Below are 16638 nucleotides of genomic sequence, written 5' to 3'. Positions count from 1 at the left end.
CAAATTACTTGACAAGGCGTAAAGAGAGGAAATACACAATGATAATTTACTGTTCTGCCTTTGTGATTTGTTTTGCAGAAAGACTAGAGGCCTATAAAAACCAAGGCAGGCCGAGATATCTTTAATATTCTTCTTATTCTGTCTACATGTCATTTTTCTCAAAACCACCCACCCCTCTGAAGGCAGGTTTCACCCAAGCAAGAATATTTGACACATTCATCCATGCTTTTACCTTTCAAAAATGGCTTAAGGCCTTCTTTTAGAGGGAACAGAAATTATGTAATATCCGGAGAAAACTGTATACACATAGTAGAACCCACCGGCTGACTTTCCTCCACTGAACTGGTGATATTTTGGGAGGAAATTCATCCGTGGATTATAGTTCATATTTAGTTTCCTCGTGAAATTCGAGAATTTTCATGGCCATCTAAACTCTAAATTAGGCCCTTGATCTTTAAAGCCCTCTCTTCATCAAATACTTCTATTCTCATTTAAAAGGCCTCCTGTCCACCCCCTCCGCACACCATACATCAACCAACAGGTAAGGTTGTTTGGTTAAAACAAATCCCTAAGAAGCAACATTTCTCAGAATACTGCATTTCATAGAGAAAGCAATCGTCAATGTCCCTTCTCAGGAACTTCCCACAGTATATGAAACGTGTTTCCCACTGACACAAGACATGCTAGCTCACAGAAAATCTTCAAGTTTAGGCTAAAAGGATTATATACCCAGCCTACTAATTTAACCGATGAAAACGGTTGTCACCTTACCTCACTGATATAGTAAATATTCCTCATTGACATCACTTTCTGCGTCTGATGAAATTTATATACTCCATTTATTCATCGCTAAATGAAAAACTACTAAATTACTAGATAAAAAGAAATATAAAATACATCAAAATGGAACAAGCTGGTGTACAGGAATCTAAGTTTACATTTAAAAAATCTAGAACATGATTAAGAATTGTTTACTGTTTCAGTTTGCATTGGAAGGCTTTTGCCTACATATACCTTTACATGGTGTGTCCTTTCTTTCTTTCTCCTCAAATAAGGATAATCTGAGCAGGGAAAGGAGTGTTGGCCTTACGAATCGAAAGGTACCAAAATGAAAAGTATCTGCACCCTATTAGGCAATGTAGAGCAATGCATCCCCAAACGTATTTCACATATGAAGACTGTCCCTTGAACGTCTTCCTTAAGGGCTGAGGAATCCTGAAAACATACTTTTCAGCATGTAGTTGTAAGCACAAACACATCTAAATTGACGTTGAGACGCCTTGGCAGATGTTTTTTTTTTTTTACTACAAACAACTTGAAATTGTCCACTAAGCTTTGCCAGTCTTCTAAAAAGCTAGGCCTTTCTGATATCTGTCATAATCACTGGACAGCAGAGCAGATATCTTCGTGGAAAAATAATAGAAGGGAATATGATTAAGTTAGATTAACATATTAAACGCCTTTTTTTGCGAAAATGAGTAATTGTTTTTATTATTCTACAGACAGGGGTTGATAAAGATCACCAAAAATACCTCACATGCCACTTTTAGAGGGAGAGCTGCCGAATTCTTGAATCATATCGGCTTCTTTACCTACAACAGAAAAACACCTGTCATTGAAGACCCGTTGTGGTTATCTAAGAAAGGGCTTTGAACTTGAAAAAAACTGTAGGACTCGGATTTTTAAACAATGAAATGGTGACCAAACTCTTGAATATTTAGCTAAAATTCAAGCTAAATTTGGAGCTCTGATTTGAACAACTATATGGCAACAGGCTTGTCAAAATGCCTCAAATATGCTGATCATGTCGCCTCTTTTATTATATTGTGGGTATATAATAAACACATAGCTTGACAAAAATGGGTACCAGAGCTTTGCCCAAAACAAGGGAATATGCCAAATATACACAGCAAAAAATATAAATTTCATGTTATTACAGTTTTAGCAATCGTCAAAAAACAGTCGCTATTGAAAACAGAGTAAACCATTCATTGATAGCCTAAAGCACAGAGGCATCATGTGGTACTATATAGGTAGTGCACGCAACAGAACAAATAACACAACATCTACTCTGATTTTACTGCTTCCAGGTCTAATAAAAGCATCCCGTATTCAGTGTAGGAATGTCTTGCACCTTTTCATGGAAAACTGAAATGAGAAGACACTGCTAATGATCATGGTACCAGGATAAAAACTGGTAATGTTACCTGAATGACTCCAGCACAGGCCATTTTACCTAGTGCCTGGAGTTCCACTCTGGAGAAAATGTTGAGCGAAAGGATGATGAAGAGACTCCAAGAAACACTGTGACAGTGCCACCAACTCAAATTTGTGTTGCCAGGGGTGACGTCAAGAGTTCCTGGGTGGGCATTCAGTGCCTCCTAGTTTTTGAATCCACAAAGAGTGCTCAGACAAATGGATCCAGTATGGAAAGGAATTGAAAGAACCTAACCCCAAATAGTGGAAAACTGAAGAGACATCTGAAACTGCATTTTGTACTGTGAAAAGTAGATACCTAAGTAGTACTCCATCATTACTACAAAATGCAACTCACAGCCCTATGGATGGACCTCCACCTCTTCTGTATTTTCTGTGCAGAGAACTCTGACCCAGTAGTTGAGAAGATATCTGCACACTTAAGTATACTATTTTGGAGTAAATTTGGATGGAAGCAGGAGGTGTTGATGGAAATGGGATGGGGAATAATTACTCAAAATGTGTGAAGTTAAGGGAAAATCAAGGAGGGGTTTGGGAGGGAAGCGCTAATACAAAACACATACCCACAATATTAGAAATTGAAATTTACAAAATACAATTTTGTAGTTGCTACAGTCCTAATGATGTTAAAACAAGCTTAAATGTACCACTTGCCAGTCTTGCAATAAATCGAGCACCACCTATGGCCATTCACTGGTATACTGCAACATAGTCCATTAGAAAAGAGAGAAGGACACAGCCACAGAAGTCATGGAAGTAAATTCAAATCTGTAGTTGACTCAGATAAGTATGGACATGAATGAGTGAATTTTTTGAGTGCTGAAAGAAAGTTCAATTGACGCGTATGAGAGTGAGAAGGAAAAAAGTAGTGGGACAAAAAATTCAACAAATACTTCCATGAACAGTGTTTCCTCTGCGACTGATTGAGATTTGTGACTGAATCAACCATCTCATGGAGGATTTTGACTCTACAGCAGTGGTGGGGTTGAGGAAAGATGCCTTTGGCTTCGGGATTAACTTTTCTCAATTAGGTTCAAGTTGCCTTTTTGACGCATGTGTTTCTGAAATGGCTACAGCTATCAGATGATGGTAAGATCACCAAACCAACCATTTCCATACCCAGGTAAGAGTCCAGCAGACAAGATGGGAAAAACAGTTATATAATGTTAGCTGTTGTGTGATACATTTGCTTGGCTCCCTCAACTTTTGCACATGGACCTTGTAAGGCAGCAGATTCAGAGCAGAGATTTACCCCAGCCACTCTTCCATCTAGGGAAGGCCTTTTGCTTATTCTACAGAACTGAATGTGGAAATACCACATGAACACCATGCAGTGGAAGCGAAATCATACAGAGTCAGTGAGTGGGAAGCTGCATCAGTATTTTACTTAATTTGAGGGATACTGTAAGTTACCTAAAACAAATATTATAACAGTTTTAGCTAGTTTAATGTAAATCTCCGCCAAAGAGTAAAAACAGAGACTGTGTACCAATGTTAATTCCAAATGAATAAGAAGTGCAGAGTGTTCAAATTTAAGTCCTGACATCTGCTTTACGGACCAGAATTATATAATGCGAAATTACAAAAAAATTTGCACAATGCACAATTTGGTAATTTTCAGAGGATTAAACCTGCATAAGGAAAATGATGCACTAGCCTAATACCGACTTGATAGAAGTACATCTCTGGCACTCAAACAACCCACAACAAAATGTCCATACGTGGCACTCTCCACATGTTGCACCTTCCATCCATGCATTTAAGTTCTGGTATGCTACCTAATGGGCAAGACAGCAGTCATACAAGGATATCCCTATGGTGGCTCTGTTATGTTAATATAAAAAAGAGAGTGGGAAATATCTGTTATGTACAAATGCCAAAAGGAATGGCAATCTAATAACTAACAGTTAACACTGGATTGTACTACAAAATTTTGTATTCGTACATGTAACCCTGTAATCTTGGCATGAATGCAAAATCTCATTGTAGAAGTGCAATATCTATACACGGGTTATTTATCTGAGTGTGCAGCGAAATGCATATTGACCAGTGGAAAATATCAAGCAGCCATGCTTATTACATTAAACGTCTTCTCATTCTCTTACAGGAATCTATCGCTGTGGTCCTACCTCGGTCAAGGCGATCAAAGAAGGAGACGTGGATCTGGACTACGACGCACCCTTTGTGTTTGCCGAGGTCAATGCTGACCGTGTCTCCTGGATCTGTGAGGATGACAATAAAAAAGAGAGACTTTGTTGTGACTCCAGTGTCGTTGGGAAGAACATCAGCACGAAGTCAGTGGGCCAAAATCTTCGAGAGGATATCACTGCCAGCTACAAATACGAGGAAGGTATGGGCAGGTTGCATCTCATTTTTGGATAAAATTCACAACGCGTTTTCTGGTGTAAATTACAGATAGTTACAGAAAATACTTGGTGATTTAGGACCTAGGGGCAGACAGGTAATTTAGCTACAGCTACATTCCTGTACTATGCAGGTTAACATCAATGACTCATGCCTCAGAAGTATGAAGACAGTAAGCTCCTTGGCAAATAGCACAGTTTGAGGTGTAAATGCACTTGTCAATGAAGTGGAACAGCTGGCAGGTTAGTGAATGCAAATACACAAAATGTGGATTTGGCATTCAAATATTCTCTAAAACTGTATTTTCATAATGCATCAACATTTATTTTGATGCTATAAGTGTATATTCTGATGTATTTATCACCCCATGTTATGTAAACAGCAGAATCACAATTAAACAAATGCAAATATGAGCATTGGTGGTATAAGAAATGATACCCCCCCCCATGCAAGGAGTGCAGACCAGACAAGATATCAGAGAAAAAATATTGTGTGGACAAAATAATGTATCAGGAATATCGAGGCCAAAAGTTTTATGCAGAAACGTTTCAGTAGGTAAGCAACGTTTTACTATATATAAATCCACATACTTGTACCAAGGCTATACATATAGCTTCAAGGTACGTAGATGTTCTGTTCAGAATAATAAAGAAAATCTATACTTACCTTCCCTGTATTTGGGTCCTCGATATTTTGGACACAGTATTCTGTACGCACAATGTTTGTGTTTCTATTGTTGTGTCAATGATCTCTTGCAATACATGTTGATGAGCCTCTGACTTTTCCACCCCACATTGCATAACTGCTTCTGCCACATGCTATCCCCACATTACACTGCAATATGTATTATCGTGTTAATTATTGTATTGTCCTGGCAGGCTGCCAAAATTTAGCTTCTTAAATTTTCATGCTAGATTGGTTCTGCCCTACTGCTGCTGTTTGGTATCCTGGATGGTCTCCTGCCTGGGTTCCTCTGATTTGCAGACCCTCGTTCTGCTAAGGCTGTTGGACTGTGTGTTATGCCCTATGTAAGTGACACGCTATGGCAAACAGACCTAATAGATAGATATATAGATAGCCGAGGTCTTACAAAAGGATGGCAGCCTTCACCTGAAGCCTAGAGTCCCCCATCCAATTTAATGTGAATGAGCAATGGCCACTGTAATTGGGTGGCTGACTGTAACACATTTATTGACATTTACTGTAAATTCTTTTCAGTCTGATTCAATTAAGTCTGCATATGCAGGCATTCAAATGGAAAACATAAAACTGAGATTCCAGCAGAGCTCCTGATTGAAAGTTAAGAAAGTGACAAAGGTAAAGGTGTGATATTTTGAGATATGAGACCCTTTGAGATTAGGAGGATATTCAAGCTTTGACTTATTTAGTTAACTATTACCTAATTATTTGAATACTGTCTGATGTTCAGTTCTAAAAGTTAGGCTAAAGGTAGCAGATAAATCGTCCCTTTGAACAGTGGCCCATTCTAAAAACACTGGCTTCATGTAGGACGATTTCCATGTACAGTGGCTATGTAGTACAAAGACTTCCATTCTTAAAGAATTTCATTACAAGACCTTAGGCTATCATTATGCAATACCCTTTTATTGCTGCCCCAACGTGAAGCCCTTTAAAGAATATACTTACATAATAAAACATTAAAATGCTCAGAAAAGAATACATATCCAGCGCAGTCAGTCCACTTCCTCTTTTATGCGCTGCTCCTCAACAGATAAGTACCTTTTGAGCTTTAACCTATAAACCTTGTTGTTTCTTTACTTGGTTTATTATTGTTATATATATGTTTATGTTCAATGGCATGTGTAGCTGCAGATACATATGCTATGCATAGGTGCGCCATCTAGTGTTGGGCCCAAAGTGTTGCAAGTTGTTTTTGTTTAAAGAAGTCGTTTCTCGATCGAATGACTCCTCCTTCCGATATTAGTGCGCATGGGCATCAACTCCTTTGTTAGATTGTTTTCTTTCCGCTGTTGGGTTCGGACGTGTTTCCTCTTGCTCTGAGACTTTCGAATCGGAAACTTTATAATATCTTTATTCTACCATCGGTATTGTTTCAATCACGTTTCCATCTGTAATTGAGCAGATAGTACCATCGGAAACCAGAAAACGCCCTTTTGGGCTCTCACGCCCTCCTCGGGCCTGTTCAGGCCTGACACGCCGGAACCTGGTGGATCGGACTCCATTCCGATTCTTTCCTCTATGCCACGCAAAATTTACCTACACATATCAACACGTGGTATGTAATCTCTGTCTCTCTCCTGAACATCAAGAAGAAAACTGTAAAGCTTGTCGGTCATTTCGGTCAAAAAAGACACTGCGTGACCGGAGAGCTAGGAGACTCAAAATGGCGTTGAAGCATATAGAGTCCACCGACACCTTCGAAGAAGAGCAGGCACAGGTGGCTGATTTGACCCAGGACACTGACTCCGAAGCAGACTCGGATGAAGACAGCCAACCGATCACTGCGGCTCAGCATGTGAGTACACTTGCACCTATGCCCACTTCCAAGAGACCTATTAAGGCCTTGGGTGCACCACTGCTAGAGAGCCATGGTTCCACCTGAAAGAAAATCATCGGCAACAGACCTTCGGTTTCGGCGCCGAAAAAGGCCACACCTGTTTCGATGCCGGAGTCGATCAAATCTATTAAAAGCTCCACATCCAAGCCAAGCCGACGTCCACACTCTTCAGAGTCGAAAGTTCGACGTCCGGCTTTGGAGCCGAAACCACAGGCTGTATCTTTGGGCCAAAAAGTTATCCACCACTTTGAAGCCGAAAAAATCTTTTTATACAGAGGAGCAAGGACTTTCGAGCCGATTAAAACACAGCTCACAGACAATTGATGATCAGTCCTCTAAAACAGCTAGAACATCAGAATATCTTTCTGAAGACTCAGATATTCAGCCTATCCTTGAAATCATGGACACCAAACAAAGAAGGATACATATCCAAAAGGAGACTGGGAAGATCATTGCTTCACCACCTCCACAAACCAAGAGAAAGCTGGCATTTCATGAGACTCTTGACACTGCCCCACCACCAGCAAAAATATTTCAAAGGAAGGAGAAACCATCACCTTTACAGATTTCTCCACCACATTTGCCACAACTTTCTTTCTCTCCACCACCTATTACCACACCACCATTGCCCTCACCAACACTTCCCCATTCATATTCACATGGAGATACAGTTGACCCCTGGGACTTGTATGATCCAGATCCCATACCGCTAAATGACCCAGACCTCTATCTGTCCAAACATTCACCACCAAACGATAGCACGGCTTATACACAGGTCATTTTGAGAGCAGCTGTATACCATGGGGTTCAAATGCATGCTGAGCCTTTGGAGGAGGATTTTCTTTTCAATGCGTTATCCTGTACCCACTCACAATACCAGTGCTTGCCTATGGTGCCTGGTAGGCTTAGACATGCAGATGACATATTCAAAGAACCTGTTAAGGCTAGAATTTTACCTCCCAGAATAGACAAAAAATATAAGCCTGCGCCAACAGACCCATTTTATATTACACAACAGGTACCACCAGACTCTGTTGTAGTCAGCGCTTCAAGGAAAAGGGCCAATAGCCAATCTTCAGGGGATACCCCTCCCCCTGACAATGAAAGCAGAAAGTTTGATGCAGCTAGTAACAGGGTAGCTACACAAGCAGCTAACCAATTGCGTATTGCCTATTCACAAGCCCTGCTAGCAAGATATGACAGGGCACACTGGGACGAAACGCAGGAATTCTTACAATACTTACCAAAAGAACATCAAAAAAGAGCACAACAAATTGTTGAAGAGGGTCAAGCAATTAGCAATAATCAAATAAGATCTGCTCTTGATGCAGAGGATACCGCAGCTAGAAGCATAAACACTAGCATAACCATCCGTAAGCATGCATGGTTAAGATCTTCGGGCTTCAAGCCAGAAATCCAACAGGCAATGCTCAATATGCCCTTTGATACAAAACATTTATTTGGACCTGAGGTTGAGACAACTATTGAAAAACTCAGGAAGGACTCTGAAACTGCAAAAGCTATTGGATCCCTATACACTAGACCTTATAGAGGTTCCTTTCGAAAACAACAATTTAGAGGATGTTTCAAGCCCCAGTCTGCAGAGACGTCCACCTCGCAAGCTAAACAAGGTCAGCAGCAATACCAATGAGGAACATTTAGAGGCTCTTACAGAGGTCAGCACTTCAGAGCCAGAGGTAAATTTCAAGCCTCAAAGAGTGTCACCACTCCCTCAAAACAGTGACTTCCTCACTATACCACAACCCCACTCGTCTCCTGTTGGGGGCAGACTGCAGCAATTCCACTCCCAATGGCAAGACATTACCACAGACCAGTGGGTGCTTTCAATTATCCGCAATGGTTACTGCCTAGAACTCATTTCTACTCCTCCAAACATTCCCCCTTGCTATCACAAGTTGTCCCCAGAACACAACGTTCTGTTACAGCAAGAGGTGAATCAGTTCCAATATCTCAACAGGGAACAGGAGTATATTCACTATATTTCCTCATACCCAAAAAGGATGGTACTCTCAGACCCATTCTGGATCTCAGGCCACTAAATCTATATATCCTTTCAGAACATTTTCACATGGTAACTCTGCAGGACGTCATTCCACTAGTACAAAAACAAGATTACATGACTGCATTAGATCTCAAAGAGGCCTACTTTCATATCCCCATATATCCAGCTCATCGAAAATACCTAATGTTTGTAATAGCAGGAAAGCACTTCCCTTCGGCATAACAGCTTCAAGGGTTTTCACAAAATGTCTAGCTGTAGTAGCAGCTTACCTAAGAAGACAACACATACATGTCTTTCCTTATCTAGACGACTGGCTAATAAAATCAAGCAACATTATACAATGTCAGGAACACACTCTATACACAATAGAAACCCTACACACATAGGGGTTCACAATCAACCACCAAAAATCTCAACTTCAACCAGCACAGGTTCAACCTTACCTAGGTGCCAGTCCCTATACCCAAAAAAGCCTTAGCCTATCCAAATCCGCAAAGGATACAGACTTTTCAAAACCTTATATTACAGATAGAGCCCAATCAACATTACACTGTAAAGTTTATCATGAAACTATTGGGAATGATGGCATCATACATAGCAATAGTACCGGTTGCTAGACTAAACATGAGAACACTACAACAGTGTCTCTCACACCAATGGTCTCAAGCACAGGGTCAATTGCAGAATCTAGTGTTGTTAGACCGCCAAACGCACATGTCTCTTCAATGGTGGAATCACAACAATTTAATAATGGGGCGGTCGTTTCAGGACCCTGTGCCTCAGACCACAGTAACAACAGACACATCAATGACAGGTTGGGGAGCTCACCTCAACAACCTTACCATACAAGGGGAATGAAATGTAATGCAGTTAACTTATCACATGAACCATTTAAATTTTTTAGCTGTGTTTCTCGTCCCCTAAAGGCTTTTCACCCCCTTCTCAGGCACAAAACAGTCTTGATAAAAACAGACAATATGACAACAATGTATTATCTGAAGAAACAGGGAGGAACACATTCACCTCAACTGTCCCTTCTAGCCCAAACAATATGGAAATGGGCAATTCACAATCACGTTTACTTGCTAGCAGAATACATTCCAGGGATACACAATCAGCTAGCGGACCTACTAAACAGGACACAACAACAGATACACGAATGGGAAATTCACTCTCAGGTACTTCAACAGTACTTTCAAATGTGGGGAACACCAGACATAGACCTATTCGCAACAAGCGAAAACATAAAATGCCAAATCTTAGCATCCATACACCCAAAAGCCTTCTGTCCAAGGGCAATGCTTTATGGATCAACTGGTCAGGGGTATTTGCTTACGCTTTTCCCCCCCTCTCCCGTTAATTCCATTTCTGGTCAACAAACTGCGTCACACCTCTCTCACCATGATACTCATAGCCCCCACGTGGGCACAACAACATTGGTACACGACACTCCTAGATCTGTCAGTAGTACCTCATCACAAAATTCCAAACAGGTTAGATCTGTTAACACGGAACAAAGGTCAAATCAGGCATCCCAATCCCAGTGTTCTCAGCTTAGCGATTTGGCTCCTGAAGTCATAGAATTTGGATACTTACACCTTCCATTAGAATGTATGGAAGTTCTAAAACAGGCACGCAAACCTACAACTAGGTAATGATATGCTTACAAGTGGAAACGTTTTGTTTACTACTGTCAGTCCAAAAATATAGACCCACTTAAAGCATCAATACAAGATATTGTATGCTATTTGCTTCATCTACAAAAAGCAAATTTTGCTCTTTCCTCTATTAAAATTAATCTTACTGCTATACCAGCAAACTTACAAACTATACAACACACTTATTTCTTTAGAGCTCCTGTCATTAAAGCCTTTATGGAAGGACTTAAGTGTATTATTCCACCAAGAACCCCACTGGCTCCTGCTTGGAATCTGAATATTGTACTCACAAGATTAATGGGACCACCATTCGAGCCCATGCATTCATGTAATATTCAATTTCTAACTTGGAAAGTTGCTTTCTTAGTAGCAATTACTTCATTAAGAAGAGTTAGTGAAATACAAGCATTCACTCTGGAGGAGCCATTTTTCCAAGTACACAAACATAAAGTAGTACTTAGGACAAATCCAACATTTTTGCCAAAAGTATTTTCTCCTTTTCACATTAACCAAACTGTGAAATTGCCAGTCTTCTTCCCACAGCCAGACTGCTGAAAGAGCTCTTCACACGCTTGACCTTAAAAGAGCTCTAATGTACTATGTTGATAGAACAAAAGAGTTGAGAAAAACTAAACAGCTTTTCGTTGCTTTTCAGCAACCACATAAAGGAAATCCTATCTCTAAACAAGGATTAGCTAGATGGATTGTAAAATGCATACAAACATGTTACATTAAAGCAAAAAGACAACTTATAATAACACCTAAAGCACATTCCATTAGGAAAAAAGGTGCTTCCATGGCTTTTCTAGGTAACATACCAATGGCAGGCATATGTGAAGCTGCCACATGGTCCACTCCACATACATTTACAAAACATTACTGTGTGGATCTATTTTCAAAGCAACAGGCCAATGTTGGTCAAGCAGTACTTAAAACTTTATTTCAAACTACTTCAACTCCTACAGGCTAGCCACCACTGTTTTGGGAGAAAGACTGCTTTTTAGTCTATGCATAGCATGTGTATCTGCAGCTACACATGCCATTGAATGGAAAATGTCACTTACCCAGCATTCATCTGTTCGTGACATGTCGTGCTGCAGATTCACATGCACCCTCCCTCCTACCCGGAAGCCTGTAGTCGTTGCAGTATTTATTTGTACATATGTATATATATATATTTTACATTTACATGGACATCATATTTACTTACTACATTTGCTTTTACATTTACATTCTTTCACTCTATCACTCCTTCCTACACCCTTCTGCGGGAAAACAATCTAACAAAGGGGTCGATGTCCATGCCCACTTTTACTGAAAGAAGGAGTCATTCGATCCTGTGACTCGAGAAAAGACTTGTAACACTCCGAGCCCAACACTAGATGGCGGACCTACGCATAGCATGTAAATCTGCAGCACTACATGCCACAAACAGATGTACACTGGGTAAGTGACAGTTTCCATATATATATATATATATATATATATATATATATATATATATATATATATATATATATTTCTTTATGCCCCTCCAATTTATGGTTGGGCTAGGTGAATAAGTTTCTTGGTTAGTAGCTATTTTTTATTTCTCAATATCGATCTCTTTATATTTATACAAAAAAGAGAGCTATTCAAATAGTTTAGGCCTCTTCAAGCTATATACTGATTGAAGCTGCTCCTTTGTTTCTTGCCACTGTCGTGTCTTTCGCGATGTTGCAAGGCATCCTCCATTGTTTGCTCTAGGCAACAAAGTCCTTCGTTGCTCTTCCCTTTCTAAAATGCAGTGCCATACGTGTTACCTAGAAACCGCTACATTTGTTGCAATCTGAAAGGACGAGCAGCAGCTTCCATTGTTTAATTTTGGCTTTTTCCTGGAGAGGACCAAAATTTAATCTTGGCGCTCCTCTTTCTGACCTTAGGTGGCATTTTTTCCTATAGTTAATTTATTCTATCTCTCTAACTTGATTAAAGCTCATCTTGAAGGCTCATGTTCTACCAAATTGAGGCCTGAGGTCTTTTTCAGCCTACACCCCAGTTTGTTTTTATTTAAATAAATATATGTATATATATATATATATATATATATATATATATATATATATATATATATATATATATATATATATATCTTAGTATATATGGATGGAAAGGCCTAACTCACAATCCCAAGGGGTGGCTGACTTTATGGGAGAGTCTATTAAAACATTTTTAGAAGAGGAATTAGGTCCTCTGCAAGGGAGGCGGTGGACGCTGCTCTAGCAAAAAGGAAGAGGGACTTCCCTTCAGAGGAGAATCATTTTTCTTTCTCAAATGGGGACTCCCCTTCTATCTATGAACCCTGTGGTGGGGAAAAGGTTTCCCATAAGAGGAAACACACTGAGAAGGCAATAAGCCATGCCTACGGCACAGGTAGGCTTTGTGCTGTAATAGAAAGTGGTGCTCCTACCAGCACAAAAAGAAAGGGACACCTTGACGGGGTGCAAAGAAAAGTTGCCCATAGCGGCATATTGGAAAGAAGTGAACTTTATGGCACAAAAGAATTATGGGGAAGTCTAAACTTCACTTTAGACGACCCTGATTTTGATTACATCGATTGGGACAAATATGTTTTTGATCCTCAAGAGAGTTGTGATCTTTTATGAGGTCTGGATGATGACCTATAACAGGCCTCCACCTCCAATACAGTAAAAGACCCCTTCAGGGGAGAAATGTTTAACCCCACCATGATTAAGCATCCACGTAGTGCGGAGTGGTGGCCAATGGACCACATCGCAAAATATTTAAAGCTTTGGGTCAGGAAATATATGGATAAGAACACCTGGAATTCACTGTGGGCTGAATGTCCTCGACCCTCTGCTAAGTATAAAATTAGCAATACCTCTCACCTGGACTCAGAACTAATAACCTTTCTTTTTGGGTTTGGTAAAGACCCTAGAAAGGATATTGAAAAATGCCTAAAACATTGCCAAGACAAGGTCGTTGACATTTTAGGTCCACTTTCCAGCATTCTTGATATGGCTGAGGAGGCCAGGAGCAAAAATGGTAAAGTTAATATGGATTTTCTACGGGCTGGGCACAACGTGCCATTTGCATACTAGGCAATGCCAATGCTAGCCTCATAACTATAGGAGGAAAGCAGTGCTTATGAGGACGAACCCTAAGTTGGCTGACCTGTCCACAAGACAGGGAATGGGAGATTTAATAGGACACCTTTTTGGGGAGAGTTTTGTCAAGTCCTTGACTAAAATGTTTCAACATTTACAGCCTTCAGTAAGGCACAAACTAATATGAGAAGGGTCTTTGGCTCTAGGGGAGTTTTTGGACGTGCTGACAGGAGGGGACTGGCTGTCAGCCATGGTGCCTTCAAGTCCCTATTTTACGTGGAAGAACCAAGAAACTATGGTGTCTATAGTAGGGGTTACCTCCCCAATCCAAACTTCTGCTCCCTGAGAGGGAGAAGCTCAAGAAGCCATGGGGAAATATCTAGATTTTGAGGTTGTGGATCACAAAGTGAGTATTGTTTTTTCCCAGCTAAAAGTAGGAGGAAGGTTCAAATATTTTACCCACAATTTGGGGTTAAGAAACCGTGTTTGGTTTCAAGATAGAATTTTGGGAAATTCTAGTTCAGTTGAAACAACCCAGGGAGTTGACTTTAGCTGCAGAAAGATGTCACTGATAGATTCAGAGGTAACTCAGATGTTTCAAAAAGGGGCATTGATTCATGTTCCCAGATCAAGAAAGATTAGGAGGATTTGTAATTCGAGTTTTCCTGGTAGAGAAACAAGACAAGGATTGGTGACCTTAGATAAATTTAAGGGAGCTGAAAAAAATTCCTTCTCTACAGACCCTTTGAGATAGAAGAAGGCATCCAACTTTTAAGAGATATATTGCAGATGAAAGATTGGTTTGTGAAGTTAAATATGAAAGACGCTTACTTCACAATACCCATGGATGAAGACATAAAAAAAAAAAATAGGTTTCAGTTTAAGGGGTGTCCTCTACCAGTTCCTTTGCCTGCCTTTCGGGCTGTCCTCGTCCCCATGGTGTTTCACCAAGTTGCTACGTCTAGGGTAGCGTTCCTCCGACATAAGGGAGTTTGATTAATCATCTACTTGGATGACATTTTACCTATGTCTCAGAACAGATTAGAGCGTTTAGATTATCTGGGTTGGACAATCAAGCTTTTGTCAGTCAAGAAACTTTATTTCTGCCACAGGGGCCATAAAAGCACATAGCACTAATAAATAAATACACAAGGTTATATAGAGTGCGTACAGTACATGCAACTAAATAAAAAAATTAAGTGCACTTCCAGAGTGAATTGATACATTCTTACTAAAACCGTTATACGGGTAAAAGTTTTCCTCTAACAATCCAACTAGCCCCAAGGAACTTGGCAACAGCAATCACTAACGTCGAGCGAGTGTCTGATCTGAGAATTCGAAGGGGTATTTTGGACCTGCGGATTCCCAGCAGTCTACAAGCTGGGGCCAGCCGTTTACTGAGAGAGGCAGCGTATGCAGGGCAGACAAATAAAACATGAGGGAGGTTTTCAGTAGGTGCTTTGCAAGCTGGGCAGGTGGTTGTTTGTTCATATGACCAGCAACTGGTAAGTGATCTTAGTGGCAAGGTGCCTATGCGGAACTGGAAGTACAATTTTCTTTCTCTAGGCACCATGATTATGTCTCAGAAGGCCTTGTATTTGCAAGTCTCTTTTAGGTTGGCAAATTCACATGATAGTGTGGAGTAAAGTGCAACTTCCAGATCTTCTTAGTCTACCATTTGCCAATACAATTTTTTTAGGTCGATTTTTGATGGAAAGGAGGCAGTAGTTGGAGAGTCCCAGAGTTCTCTAAGCCCAATCGAATATAGTAAACCCTTGATGTGTCTGAGCCAGGGGATACTATGAGAGAGGTCAGCTTCTAAAATGACCTGCAGGGCTAGAGTAAAGGAAGCAAGCTCTGGGGTAGTCCAAAGACGCTGCCAGTACAAGAGGGGACGTAGGTGGGCCTTGTGGCCAATGCTTTTCATACCTAGGTCCTTAAAAAGGGGAACAGTGGAGTGCTTGGCGGGAGGGCTTTTAGAGAATCTAAGTTTCATAGTAAAAACAGAGAAATCTGTAATGGTTCTTACTTAGAATCTAGATTTTTTGGGATTCCAGGTAGATATGCTACTTTCTCAGTTAATTTTCCTCAGACGAAGGTAACAAAGATAAAAAAGGAAGTGAGATCAGTATTATGGAAGGAAGACATTTTGCTCTGGGATCTTGCTAGAGTTTTAGGGATTAAGTCATCCTCCATTAAGGCAATTTCTCCTGGCCCTCTACATTACAGGGGCCTCCAGATATTGAAAGCTTGGGGACTGAGAAATGGCCTATGGTATATCTATCTATGAATGCTTAACAAGACCTAGACTGGTGGTTGAGGAATTTTAGGAGGCTGGCCTGGTTTGTAGTCCGTACCAGAGGTCCCGACTACAAACCAGGCATCTTATACCAGGTCCAGTTATCCCTTATTAGTGAAATGTAGTCAGTGTCTAGAAGCCAGGTGTATATGGGTAGCTCTAGCTGAGCAGCCAAGACTTATCTAGGAGACATGCAAAGCTCTTGCAGTACCACTGTAGTCACACAGTATTCACACTCATGAAAAAAATACTGAGTGCTGCCAAAAATATGTTAGAGACTATACTCCCTTAGGAGGGAAGTAATATACACAATATATACACTAGTGTCCAAAAACAGGCAAGTAAACAGTTAGAAAACAGTGCAAATAGTGAAAATCACAATAGGTTGCTATGGGCCTAGGGGGAACACAAACCATATACCAAAATAGTGG

At 40.4% G+C, this 16638-nt stretch overlaps 1 protein-coding gene across 2 annotated transcripts in view; it reads left to right on the top strand.

Annotated features, from left to right (window-relative positions):
- Positions 1-16638, top strand: part of LOC138304019 (protein-glutamine gamma-glutamyltransferase E-like) — a 300263-nt gene that overhangs the window by 229069 nt on the left and 54556 nt on the right. For both annotated transcript variants that reach the window (XM_069243667.1, XM_069243666.1), the window contains one exon: positions 4325-4567. In XM_069243667.1, coding sequence (XP_069099768.1) covers positions 4325-4567 — 243 coding nt within the window. The remainder of the gene's footprint in view (positions 1-4324; positions 4568-16638) is intronic.

Source organism: Pleurodeles waltl, chromosome 7 (genome assembly GCF_031143425.1).
Source record: "Pleurodeles waltl isolate 20211129_DDA chromosome 7, aPleWal1.hap1.20221129, whole genome shotgun sequence".
In the NCBI taxonomy this organism is placed as follows: domain Eukaryota; kingdom Metazoa; phylum Chordata; class Amphibia; order Caudata; family Salamandridae; genus Pleurodeles; species Pleurodeles waltl.
Note: the sequence above shows the minus strand (reverse complement) of the source record. Positions and strands in the feature narration are given on the sequence as shown.